The sequence below is a fragment of the Desmodus rotundus genome, chromosome 1 (assembly GCF_022682495.2).
Source record: "Desmodus rotundus isolate HL8 chromosome 1, HLdesRot8A.1, whole genome shotgun sequence".
NCBI lineage: Eukaryota > Metazoa > Chordata > Mammalia > Chiroptera > Phyllostomidae > Desmodus > Desmodus rotundus.
In genome coordinates, this window is record NC_071387.1 from 79,976,970 (window position 1) to 79,990,625 (window position 13,656).

Sequence of the window (13,656 nt, forward strand, 5' to 3'; positions counted from 1 at the left end):
AATCACAGAAATGGGAATCACATGGAAGGTTTTCAGCGGGGGAGTGGGAGGGGGAGATAGGGGCAAAAGGTACAGGGAATAAGTAGCACAAATGGTAGGTAGAAGATAGACAGGGGGAGGTTAAGAATAGTATAGGAAATGTAGAAGCCAAAGAACTTCTGTGTATGACCCATGGACATGACCTAAAGGGGGGAATGTGGGTGGGAGGGGGTGAGCAGGGTGGAGGGGAATAAAGGGAGGGAAATGGGATAACTGTTATAGCATAATCAATAAAATATATTTAAAAGAAAAAGACAAAGATAGTTGGTTAAGGATACTTTCTTTTACTCCAACCTTCATGTCCTTCCTTATTTTAATACAACTCAGTGTGATATGGAGTTTCTTGAAGCAGCAAGATGGGTTAGGGAAAGAAGATAGTTTCAACCTCTGCTCTGCTCTTTATTCCCTGTGTGACACTGGACACTTATTCAGTCCTTCTGAGCCTTGACTCATCTCTGTGAAAATGTTAATACCAGCAGGAGAGGTAGGGAAGGACTGGCCAATGAGGCAGAAGGAAATCAAGGAGAGTGTGACACACAGAAGCCAAGAGAATAAAGTGTTTTTAGGAGGGAGGGGTCAGCCACGCTGAGAGCTGCTGCAAAGACAGGTAAAGGAAGTCTCCACAGCAGCTGGCACCATGGAGGAATGTATCAAGACACAGATCAAGACTTCTAAATCGTTCTTGGTTCATCACTTCAAAACCATGGGATATCTTAAAAGACAAAAAAAAAAAAAAAAAGACAGCATCTTTAATTATTGTATTATTTTAAGAGACTTCTTTTCCAGATGTTATTTGTGTATTAAACCAAAACAAAGTCCGAGAACAAATTTTTACAACTCCAGTTCTTCCTTTCAGTTTCAGCAAATTCTAGTTTCTCTGTGTCCATGTCAGGGAGAATTCTAAGAGATGGGAATAAACTAACCCTAGACCACATAATTCAGGGTGGGTTCAGAAACATTTCCTCTTCATTGTAGGCACATCTGATAACAATATTTTCTGTAACGATGTGCAACAGGTCTTTCAAATTCAGTCATTTCATGGTTAGCCTAAATTTAGGCAAATATAATTTCTGAATACTAAGACAAAAACCAATACCATAATAAGCGCTGAAGAAAGAAAAAACTGAGTCTCGAGAGTGGCAGGATTGGCAGTTATACAGCTTGCACATGTGCCTGCATCAGCCACCCTAAGACAAACCTCTCCGACTTTTCTCTGCTTCCCCTGAGCATAGCTTCCTTACAAAGTCCATACTCACTGCGTCCACCTTCTGACCAACCATTCACTCTTGTACCAGCTTCAGTCTGGCTACCTTCTCCAGCACTCACAAATAAATGCATGCATGTCAACACCACAACATCTTTATGTGGTCTAACCCAAAGGTCACTTCTTTCCCTCCTTTTATACACACCCCTCAGCAGCATCCAACACCCCACTCCCACCTTCTTTACTTTTTGTCCTGGCTTCTGGTGTCTGAGTTTTCTCTACATTAATTTCCCCAGCTCCTCTGCTGGCTCCTCATCTTCCTCCCAAGTACTTCTCTCACTTTCCTCTCTCCCTGGTGATTTCGATGTGCTCAGATTTTAAAGTATTTATAGGCCAAATGTTCCAATCTCTCCTGTGAGCTCTTGACTTGTAGACCCCACTGAGTTCTCAATACTGAACAGCTATTTGGGCATCTCAAACAGAATGCATGCAAAACTGGAAACTTTGTTTTCCCCACCACACTATGCCCCTCTCACATTCTGTGCTACCTCACCCAGCTGCTCAAGTCAGAGGCCGAGAAATCATTCTGGGCACTCTCATGTTCCTCTTCTCGACATTCGAGTGACAGAAGGCCTGCTAGTCCCACTGCCAAAACACGTCCCAAACAGGTCTGCTTCTTGTGTCTGTCACTGCCACCACCAGGAACTCCATTATAGACGACTGTAGTGTTCTAACCCTGCTCATTGCTCTCTGTATGCTGCCTGCACCCACCCAACACAGGAGCCAGAGCAGCACTGTAAACCCACAAGACAGAGCATGAGCCTTCCCTGCTGAAGGCCCTGGCATGGCTTCCATAGTACTGGGGTAAGGCTCTCGGACCTGGCTCCTGCCTGCCCTCCCTGCCCTTCCAGCCACACTGCCGTCCTCTCTGTACTGGCATGCCAAGCCCTTTCCTACCTCAGGGCCTTCCTGCATCTCCCAGAGGCATTACCCAACTGCTCACTGTAAATCACTGTGTTCCTTTCTCCCTACTTCTCACCACCTGTAACTAGCTATGCACATGACAGTGTCCCAGCTAAGGGGAAGCTTTGTGAGGACATGGCCCTGTCCACATGGGCATAGCTGTCCCACTAGCCAAGTGAACAGATGCGAGAATAGTAGTGCGGGGTGGGGAATGCAGGGCTCCTGCTGGCTCTCCTGAACAATGGATGAGTCAGCTCTGGTGGCAGCCGTTAGCTTGTGAGCAGGGACTTCTCTGTAGGAAGAGCTGCCTTGCTGCATGAAAGCACCATCCTCCAGGGTCACACTGGGCAAGGCAGTTCCCTCAGACTTGGGCCTCCATGGACAGTCACTATGGAGTGGTGGGTTTATTTAAAAACAGTGACAACAGGGAGCTGGAGCCCTGTCAGGCAGGCTTCTGCCCAGGAAGTGGCGTGGCCTTGGGGGCTGCCATCTAAAGTGGGGGTGATTCCTGGATGGCCACCTTCCCACCTGTCTGATTGTGGACTCCAAACACTTGGCTCTAGTCTAGAGGGGGCAGGATGAAAGCTTCTATTGCCATAGCAACCACAGTCCGAGGCCTAAGCTGGAGGTGTCAGATAAACAACTATTCAGGGAAGTGAAGACAAGGAACAAAGCAGAGAGGGACAAAAATGGAAAAAGGCAAGAAGTAAATCCTACAGGTGCTGCAAGACACTCTGAAAACAAAACTGTGGAGCTGGGAGTAGAACCCTCCCACAGGAGTGGCCTCCTGCTGGGATGGATCCTGAACAAAAGGCCCCATTGACACAAACATCTGTTACTACTAAACACTTAGGAATCAGTATTTCCTAAAGGGACTTTTTTTTTCCTTTTGACTTTAAAGGGTTACTGTCTGACAGGCTACGAAGCCCACCCTTCTCCAAGTCCCCAGCCACCACATGAAGTGACTATTAGAACTTCAAACAAAGAATTTGGTACATGAAAAGGCCTGTGATAGTTTTTTCCTGAATAGAGAGACAACAGAAAAATGTCAGAAGGCAAATCCAAACCTACACCCTGAAAGATTTAAAACATAACAACCACATCTTTGGGAGGATGAGTAACCTAGTCCAACCTAATTTTAAAAGGACACAACAGATTTAATACATGGCCTAAATGTGTATTGAAGGGAAGGAGGAGCAGGAGGGAGAGGAGAGAAGGTAGATGGATCACATGGTGCTTTACCTCAACACCTGCATCTCCTCTGGGGAGTTCTGCAACTCATCTTGCAGGCGACGCCAGCGCAGGCAAGCCCGAAGCTCCTGCTGTTCCTGGGCCTCATGGGGAGCCAGCTGCTTAAACCACAGACACACAAATACACAGGCACAATACACGGTTACTGTTGTCCTCCTGCAAGGTCAGAGCCACCCAATGAAACAGCTGGCTTTATGTAAGGGAGGACAGTAAACATGGGCTACCTGCTGCACCTTGCACCCCGTCAGAAAAGCTGGGAGGCCAAAGGGGCCTCTTAGGTCCTCAGAGGAAGAACCAACTGTTCTCTCTCTTGCTGCCTGTTTGGGAGGCATGCCCTGGTCCAGGAACCCCACCCCATCCTGGAAAGAGCAGGCAACCCTAAAGGGCCATTTGATTCCATTCGGCCCTTTCCTGCATTGTCTTCTGCACAGGGTGGGGAAGGTCCCTACATTTACCTCCTATTTCTCCAGCCCTCAGTTTTGTTAAGGGCTGTTTACAGTGGAGCCGGCTAATGCAACCCAGACGACTCTGTTTGCATATAACCAGAAACAGTGTACTGCCTGGACTCACTCTGTGGGAGGGGGAGGCCACCGCACCCTGCCCTCTGTCACTCTTGTGCTCACTAGGTCCCATGGCTATAATCTCTTTAAGGGAGGGCAGCAAAACATCCACTGGGGAAGAAACATCAGTACCTAGAGGCATTTCTGGAAATTAAAGGTCTTTAATAGTTCATTCAACAGACGTTTACGGAGTCTCTGCTAGGCTCTCATGATATTACAGACACAGCCCCTACCCCATGGAGTCTAGCATGTGGCAGGGGTGGAGGTGTGGGGGAGCATGGAATAAGAACACTAACATCAGAGTACAGTGATGACAGAGGTGAAGGAAGAAGCCGAATGCCCCCTAGCCAACCAGGGTAGTCAGAAGGCTTTCCCGAGAAGGTGGTAGGACCTGAGCTGGTCTCCAGGGAAAGCAGGAAACAACCAGGGGAGGAGGAATTCAGGAAGAGGGAAAGTATGTGCAAGGCTCGTGGGGCCTGGAAAGAACATGATGTGTTTAAAGAATGACAAGGGATGTGGTCAGATGAGAAGCAGGCTGCTATTCGGAGAGGGACAAAGGTGCTGAGGAGTCAGCAGAGCCAGATAATCAACAAACTCTGTATGTCCTGTTGTTGTGGACTGAGTTAAAGCCCCCCTACCAGAAATTCATGTTGAAGCTCTCACTCTAAATGGGACTGTGTTGGATATGGGGCTTTTATTTTTATCCTCGCCCAATGATAATTGATTTTAGAGAGGGAGGAAGAGGGGTGGGTGGGGAGGGAGAGAGAGAGAAAGAGAGAAAGAGAGAGAGAGAGAGAGAGAGAGGGAGAGAGAGAGGGAGAGAGAGGGAGAGAGAGAAACATCGATGTGAGAGAGAAACATTGATTAGATTCTTCTCATACACGCTCCAACTAGGGATGGAATTTGCAACTAGTTATGTGCCCTGACCAGGAAATGAACGTGCAGCCTTTTGGTGTATAGCAGTGGTCCCCAACCTTTTTGGCACCAGGGAGTAGTTTCATGGAAGACAATTTTTCCACAGACTGAGGGCAGGGGGATGGCTTTATAGTCTGCCATCAGATGCAGCTTAATTGTCACTTGCCATGCACTGATAGGGTTTTGATATGAGTCTGCAAGCAATTGATTTAGTATAGTCTCTGTGCAAACCTCTGCTAATGATAATCTGTATTTGCAGCCACTCCCCAGCACTAGCATTACCACCTCAGCTCCACCTCAGAGCATCAGGCATTACATTCTCATAAGGAGAGCAAAACCTAGATCCTTTGCAAGCGCAACTCACAGTAGTATTTGAGCTCCTATGAGAATCTAATGCCACCACTGATCTGACAGGATGTGGAGCTCAGGTAGTAATGCAAGTGATGGGAAGAAGCTGTAAATACAGATGAAGCTTTGCTGGCTAGCCCACCTGCTCACCTCCTGTTGTGTGGCCCGGTTTCTAACAGGCCATGGAAGTACTAGTCCATGACCCAGATGTTGGGGACCCCTGGTGTATGGGATGATCTTCCAACCAACTGAATCACCCAGCCAGGGTGTAAACATGGCTTTTAAAGATGTAATTAAGGATAATAAGTTCCTAAGAGGTGGGGCCCTAATTCAATAGGACTGATGTCCTTATAAGAAGAGGAAACACCAGCCCTCTCTCTCTCTCTCCCTCTTATTCCCTCTCCCGCCCTCTCTCCCCATGTGCACAGAGGACACAGTGAGAAGGTGGCCATCGCCAAGCCAGACAAGAGAGAAATCAAGCCTGTCAGCACCTTGATCTTGGACTTCCAGCCTACAGAACTGTGAGAAAACAAATGTGTGTTTAAGCCTCCCAGTCTGTGGTATTTTGTTACGGCAGCCAGGCTGCTTAAGACACCTGTGAAAGAGTTCAGACTATCCAGGTTGATGACAAGTTGTATGAGTCAATCTTGCAACTAACTCAATTCACTTTTCTCTACAGAATGCCACTCTGAGCAGAATGCGGATTTCTATCTCCTTGTTCAATGATTTCTCACTCCCCAACTTTGCCATGTTTACTAGTTAATGCTCAGTGCTGCAGAGCGACCAATGTAACCTCACTCTGTCTTCACTGGGGGATCCAGCTGCTGACCAGGAGAATCACATGAGGTGGCCCCCCACCCTCCCCTGCCCTGAAGAGCATTCCTCTCCTGCTTGGAAAGTCTGCTGTAGGCACTTATCAGGGACCAGCAGCAGCCTGGTCTTACTCGCTCTTCAAGGAAGGGATCAAGAATGATGGATGTGCTCGGGAAATATTTCCAAATTTTGTGCTGATTCTAAAATGGCCACTTTGCCTCAGGAGTGTTTTTGTTTTCACATACTGAGAGTTACTGCATGCACCTTGAAGGATGATGAGCTGAGCTGCCCCCTATGCCAGGCCAGGCGAAAAGGAGGGATGAGACGCCTCAGCTCCTACTTTGCCTTAGAGCTCATGTCAGAAGTCACCTCCTTCAATGGGACTTGCTGGGTCTTCTCAGTCCTGGCCTCTCCCACCTTAGAACTTCCACAATGTTTGGCGTTTACCTCGCTTTTGTAACTTATTTTATCCTTCCTTCCACTGTGTGCTTTTCTTACCTCCTCAATTAGACTATGACCTCTTTCAGAACCCTCTTTAAGAGAGTTGTGTCTTACCCATCCTTTTATTCCTATAGCTCGAGCACAGAGCAGACACAGGGAAGGTGTGCAGCTGTGATATGCAGCCAGGCCAGCTTGGTGCCTGTGTTGGTAGATGGATATATTCAGGGAAGTTAGAGGCACAACCCCTGCAGAGTCTCAGGAGTGACCCCCTGGCTGTTCAGGCAGGGGAAGGGTGGGGAAGGGTAAGGAAGGAGTGCTTTCTGGGGATGGAGGAGACAAAAGGACAGAAACATTGTCATCAGATGCCTGAAATACATTCATGATTACCAAGAATAGCACAAATCTGATTGTCTCAGGATGGAAGCACCCCAGGGAAGGGGCGGTGATAGAGGCACTTTATATGAAAACTATTTAACCCGTACTGAATGCCTACTATGTGTCAGACACTGTGCTAGGCTCATTTACACATTAACCTATTCTCAGACCCATTTTGCAAATGAAGAAACTAAGGGTCAGGGCAGAGCTGGGATTCCAAGCCTGGTCAGACTCTGCACCCAGCCACTTTAATCTGCTGTGCAGCCTCTCTTCATGGGAATCTCTGTGGCAGGGGACACAGATGTGCACACTGCCAGCTCTGCAGAGGTGGAAAGTTGAGCAAGGCACAGCTCTACTTTGGAAGAGACCATAATCTAATTGTGAGGATAGAAGAAAGAAGAAGGAAATGGAAAAAAACAGGTAAGTTAGTACCAAATATTGTGGGAGTTCAAAGTTTCTAGAAGAGTAGTATTGAGTTGTGAGTGCAATGATCAGTCTGGGCTATCCAGAGAATGTGACCCTAAGGTAGATGGTGAAAAACAGACAGGATTTCAACATGCAGAAGGAATTTGACCAAAATCATACAGGTATTGCACAAACTTGGGAACTTCAGAAAATGTTAAATAGTCGAATGTGTAAGGAGCAGAAATCGTAGGGAAACAAGTGACCAAACATTAGGAATAAGAAAATAAGCATGATGTGGCTTAGCTGCCATATCCTCATTAGAACTGGCAGCCAACTTTTAAAGTAGAGGTTTTACTGGGAATGTGATGACCAGGTCTGGCCTCTGGGATTGTTGGTTTACATAATATTTTTTAAATTAGTAAATTTCACAGAAAAGTCCAAATTTTTAACTTTCTTTAAGGAACGAGGAGTCTAGGCTATCTTGAGTCCTCCCTTCAACGTGACAATTGGTTAGAGTGGAGGACCCACCCACCGGATGCCAGTTTGCCACAGTTGTTACCATTTCCTAATCTGTAACAACAACCACTTCATTCTTCATTACTTGCTAGCAGACATCTGAGATCATGCCTCCTGATTTAACTGTAACCTCACTATTTAGCAAAACAAAACAAAACACAATGTCACATAACCACAAAGGAGAGCTCTGAGTAACCACAGCATGACCCTTTTTGCAGGTCTTTGCTCAAATGCCCCCTTATCAGAGATGCCTTCTCTTGGAGCCTTCTAAAACAGCACTCCCACAACCACTTTGCTTCATTTTCTTCCCACGACTCATCAGCACCTGACAAGTTATATGTAGTTTGTTGATTCTCTCTCCTGTGGCTCTACTGTGAACTGCAAAGGGCAGAGGCTTCCCCTCTCATTTATACAGCTCTCCCCCAGCCAAAAATAACAGTACCTAGTGCATAATAAGCACTCAGCACATATCTGTTGAATGAACCAATGACTATGACTAGAATTTGACTCCAGGAAGTGAAATGTTTAGGGTCACTTTAAACATACCTTCTGTGCTTTGGCCCAGAAAACATCTTCCAAGTGAGTGGCAAACCCTTCACTCAGCCACTCTTCCGTCCAGTCACGGGCCCCGATGGCTAGGCCAAACCAGGCATGAGCAATTTCATGGCAGAGACGGATCCCACAAAGATGGCTCCCTCCAGTCAAGGTACTCTGAGAGAGGAAGACAATGTGTGGGCTGTGGATAATGGAGAAAACACAGAGAGTCTTGTTAGAGCCTGTCAGGTGGCTGCCCCACGGGGTGGCGTGCTCAGTCTGGCACTATTACCATGTGCATGAGAGATCATGACAGATAGGCTTGCAGCTCAGAGGCTTCTAGAAATACAGAAAGCGGCAGTTTACATCTCTGGCAGCGGTTCAAGTTACCATTTTTGCCAAGCAGTCATCTCCGTCATCAACGGCTATTACCTGTAATAAGTAACCTGCAGCCCAGTTTTACACCGGAGAAATTACAACGCAATGGAAGCGTTTACTCGGAAATCTGGGCTGTGAAAGAGAGCAGGTGTGAGAGTGTGAAGCCCATGCTGTCAGGAGATGATCAAAGAAGACCCTTCAGCCAAAAATCCCAGCGGCTTACCAACAAATTGACAAGTCATGCAGACGGACAGGAAAAGCCAAGAAGAATGGAACCCAAAATTTTCTGACTGGGGCTGGTTATAGAGTTAACAAACTAACAGGTGCCAGGAATGGGTGACTTTTCCTGGACACTCAGATAAAAGTTGAGTCTCCGTAAGGCAAAGACTGTCAATGGCATCACCTCCCATCTGCAGATGCTTACATATTCACATGGCATAAGAAAATTATGCAGAGAGAGAAAGAGAGGAGGGAGGGAACCCACCCAGGTGTGTGCAAATGGCCCCAGGGGCTGGCACCAGCCATGGAGATTTATCTAATCTCATTTTCCATACTTTGTTTTGAAACCCAAAATACCATGATTAGAACTGCACAGTTGAAATGGGAGGGAGGAAGGCAGAAGAGAGGAGGCACACAATACCATCTATGCTTCCACATTCAGCATTTCTCATTATCCAGGACTTGTTTACAGTCTTGTTAATGAAGAATTTGCTCTTAAAAAATAATCTCTCCTCCATGAATTTAACAAAGCAGTTGTGAAACCTCCCGAATTAAGAAACTGTACACACTGGTTTCTTCCTTCAAGACATTTGTGAGCCATCCTGTTGGCTCAGCACAAGCCAGGACTGCTTGCAGATCTGTCCTCCGCCCCCACGGCCACCAGTAGAGAAAACCCCACCTGTATTTCTCTTGCACAACATCCCCCATTCAGCTCAGAGCCCAGTTGAAATCACAAAGTCACGTGCCAAAATAGACAGCTTTTATGTGAAATAATAACAGGGCAGACACGCAAATGAAAAAGCATCTGCCAAGCTCTCAGCAGACTCCACCAGAAACTCCAGATAATAAAAGGGCAGTGGGGGCATTTAGACACGGGGGCATCCACAGTATTTCAGAGCCCTAATTCAGGGGAAAAAGGAAGGGAGGATGGGAGGAAGGTAGCAAAAAGGGAAAGGAGGAAGAGAACTGAGAAGCACAGGAGCTGAAAACTTCCTCTTACTGAGAAAGTGGCCTGTGGAGAAGACAAACCGTGCAACCTAGCACTTTCAGTAAATGACCCCTTGCTCTGGCATGTGCAGTGCTACAAAGAAAAGCCACAGAAATGTACCAAGTAAATAACATTCCAGACATACTGTTGGCAGCACTTCACCCTTTTGGCTAAAACAAAACACAAGTAACATCAGGCCTTATAAACAGCTCAAAGACAAGCCTGCATCAGAAGGGTCTGCCAGACAGAGACCCAGGTGGTGCACAGCGGTTACAGAGACTCCAAGGCTGACCCGTCTGCTCCACCCAGGAAGGATACACAAGCTGATGACTGTTCATGGGGGGAAAAAAGCCTGCCCTGTCCTTGCTGATCAGCTCACTGCTTTCTCCCAGTGTGAAGCCTACCTAAGGCCCGTTTATGCAAATATCAAAGTCTAAGATGGCCTGAAGGAATGCACAAAAGCAGCTAGGTGTGTGGGGGAGGGGAAGGCCTTGTGTGTCCCTGCCCTTTTTTATTTTTATTTTTTCTAATTTTATTGTTGTTCAAGTACAGTTCTCTGCCTTTTCCCCCCACCCCAGCCTAACCCCCAGCACCCCCGTTATCGTCCATGTATCCTTTATGATTGTTCCTACAAACCCTTCACCCTGCCCTTTAATTGTTCCCCTCCAGCAGTCTTTCTCCAACAGACCTCCTTCCTTGCCTGCCAGTAATGTGGGAAACACAACCCCGGCCCTGAGGCGGCCAGGCTGGGCTCAGGACCAGCCCTGGCATTGCTGGAATTCCACCTAAATTGCCACTTTGCATCCTCAATCCTTTCTTCCTGGCTGGGGATAAATGTATTTCCTACTGTCCTCTGAGAAACACGGAAGCTTCAACATCCTCCTACACAGGAAGGAAGGGCGTTTCACTGGACTTAAATGACCCAACCTATTATCAGTGGGAAAACGTGAGCTTCTCCCTGAGAAGCAATTTTCCAGTTGAGAGCCAGACCCGAAATCCTCCTGCCGTGGAGTATGCCCTCTAAAGTTGGGTTTTACCTGCGGGGTTGTATTTCCTTATGAAGGAAATGGCTTCTTTCTTAAAACTAAATTAAAACATGAGTGAGGTTTTGATAATTTTTCTCAAGGGTCGTTAACAAAATCCTGACAGTAAAATACCCTTAAGGAGAATTTCCTCCTCCTTTTGACCCTAAATACGTATCAGAATTTCTCATGTTAAGTAGAATTTTTAAACTGTTTTTTTTCAACAGTGAGTGAAGAAAAGTATAATGTTCTTAAATTCACTTCAAGGAGTAAATATTAAATATTCCTTTACCATGCCCACCTTCAAAATAGAATGAGTGGTTTAGAATTTTCTACACCTACCTTAACCCTGATTTATAAGTGTCATCCCTTGGCTCCTCTCAGAACCTTACTCATGGCCTCCTCAGCCAACAGTCCGTCAGTCTTCCCTCTGACAGCGCCTATTTGAAAACAACTTTCGTTTATTCTTTCTCCCCGCCACCCCCCACCTCCCCGGAAAGGGCCTGTGTCAACTGCCTCTACAAACGCCAAATTGTCAATTCATCATTACAGAGGACGAAAGATAATCACTAGAATGACATCTTCATCAGAAAAATGATTTTTTTAATTGCAGAGTTTATCATTTTCCCCCAATAAGAGATGGGCAGGAAAATAATAGTTTCAACCCTCAAAAGGCACACATCCACTTGCTTGTGTTCTTCACAATAAATTCTCTTTCGCTACATGTGCTGGAGGAGGATCACAGGGGCAGAGCAGTGCCAGTGGGGAGTGACGCAGGACACATGTTCTCATTCCTTCCCAGGAGATCACCAGCGGGGCTGCCTCCTCACAAAGGCCACATGTTATTGCATGTCTGCCACCCTGCCCCTCCGAGATCAAAAATACCATTTCTGGTCTGAAAACAGTTTCTAAACACTGTTCCTAAAAACTACTTCTCCACCCAGATGAGAAGGCTGTGTCTGTTAATTTAAAAGATGCTTCTACCAGAGGAGGAAGGAGTGCCTTCATTACTCTCAGAAGCTGCTCCAATCCTTTGGGAGGAATTAAATTTGGAGCGGAAATGAGGAATTTCATCAGATCTTAAGTAGGGGCTGGTTGTGATTTATTTCTGCTTTGTCCAGGGAGACGAGACCAGCGTGGGCCAGGTTGCTGCTCAGCACTTAAGGGCTCAGGCTGCCTCAGCTGGTCCGAGGAGGCTGTGGGTGGGACCAAGAGGACAGGAAATAGCTCTTGGTGTAGGACAAGAAGAGCCCGAGGCCACCCTCCCCTTATCCTGAAGCTGATACCAGTTCCCCTCAGGGGAAGCAGATTCACTTTTTATACAGATCCCGGGGAGGTGCGTCCAGGAAATAGACTTAATCAAACTTGAACTTCTCATGGGTTCAGTCTGTCTCAATTTCAATGACATGTGGAGCCCAATTTCCCATTATAGAAAAGAAGGAAGAACGAAGAAAAAGGAAAACTGAGCTCCTCCAAAGTCAAACTGTATCTAAGTGTCTCACAACCACATGAGAGCAACTTTTGCTTATAGGACTTAATCACTTGCTAATTTAATTTGGAAAACTGTATAGTAGACTCATAGAAGCCTGGGGCAATCTCAAAGGAAGGACAATTGTCCTCACCCCTCCCTTAGGTTCAGAACATGTTTTCTCTTCCCTTCATAAGGTGTGACAGGTATTTGCCAGCGCGTGGACCAAATGCTCAGCTCCTGCCCCTTCATCTCTACAATGAAATCCCTTAGTCCCTCTCCTGGATATAATCTAATATAGGGTATGTATCTGTTGTCCCAAAGGCAAAGGGATGGATGGCTTGGGTGACCTGGCAGGGTCCCTGCTCCCTTCTGGCTCTCAGACTGCTCTGTAGGTACCAGTCACCTTCATCCGACCCATCTGGCATCCTACTTATAACCGCATAGTCAGTCTTTAAACTGCAGCCCTAATTAGGAGATGAGGGAATGTTCTTTTGGGGATATAAGATTTCCACTAACCTCAGGTGGAAACCAGTTCTAAAAACTTGAGGGAAACTTACTACATCTGATTAACATGGGGATTTAGGTTTGAGAAAGAAAGATAACATTAGTCAGTGTAAGTTTTTCTTTAAAAATTCTGAATAGCAAACAAGCAGTAAAATATCTACTCATTTATCTAAATGAGTTTTGGTTTAGAATGCCAATGTGACTACAACAGAGAATAACTGATCTACATTCCAGAGATTCCTACCAAAATCATATCCTCCTTCTAAAGACTCGTATTATCTGAAAGACTCTTGTGCTAGGCACTGTATTTTACATATATTATCTTATTTAATCTACCTCATGACTTCACGAGATAGATTTTATTATCCCCATTTTACAGAGGATGAAAGCGAGACACAGAGAAGTTAGTATCTTGCTCAAGGTCACACAGCTGGCAAGTAATGGAGCAAATAACCTAATTCACTGAGGCCTTATTCTGACCCACTCTGACAGGCCCACTGGGTTAGACCTGGGACTTCGGGGCTTCCATCCCTCTATGCCCGCTGAAGCCCAGTGCTGCATGATCATTGCTCTCCCTAAAGCTCCTTCTTCAGAGTCCACCCAAGGGACTCTGGGACCTCTGTTCTTTAAATTGACATCACAGCCAGAGCTGGCTTGGGGTTACCAGGCCTTTTGATCAGCAAAGCTTTGGTCTCTTCCCGGTGAGAAGG

General features: G+C 46.3%; 1 protein-coding gene across 8 annotated transcripts in view; it reads right to left on the bottom strand.

Annotated features, from left to right (window-relative positions):
• Positions 1 to 13,656, bottom strand: part of AOPEP (aminopeptidase O (putative)) — a 437,655-nt gene that overhangs the window by 163,761 nt on the left and 260,238 nt on the right. For all 8 annotated transcript variants that reach the window (XM_071221641.1, XM_024558404.4, XM_053925241.2 and 5 more), the window contains 2 exons: positions 8,377 to 8,566; positions 3,449 to 3,555 (listed from right to left, as the gene is read on the bottom strand). In XM_071221641.1, coding sequence (XP_071077742.1) covers positions 3,449 to 3,555; positions 8,377 to 8,566 — 297 coding nt within the window. The remainder of the gene's footprint in view (positions 1 to 3,448; positions 3,556 to 8,376; positions 8,567 to 13,656) is intronic.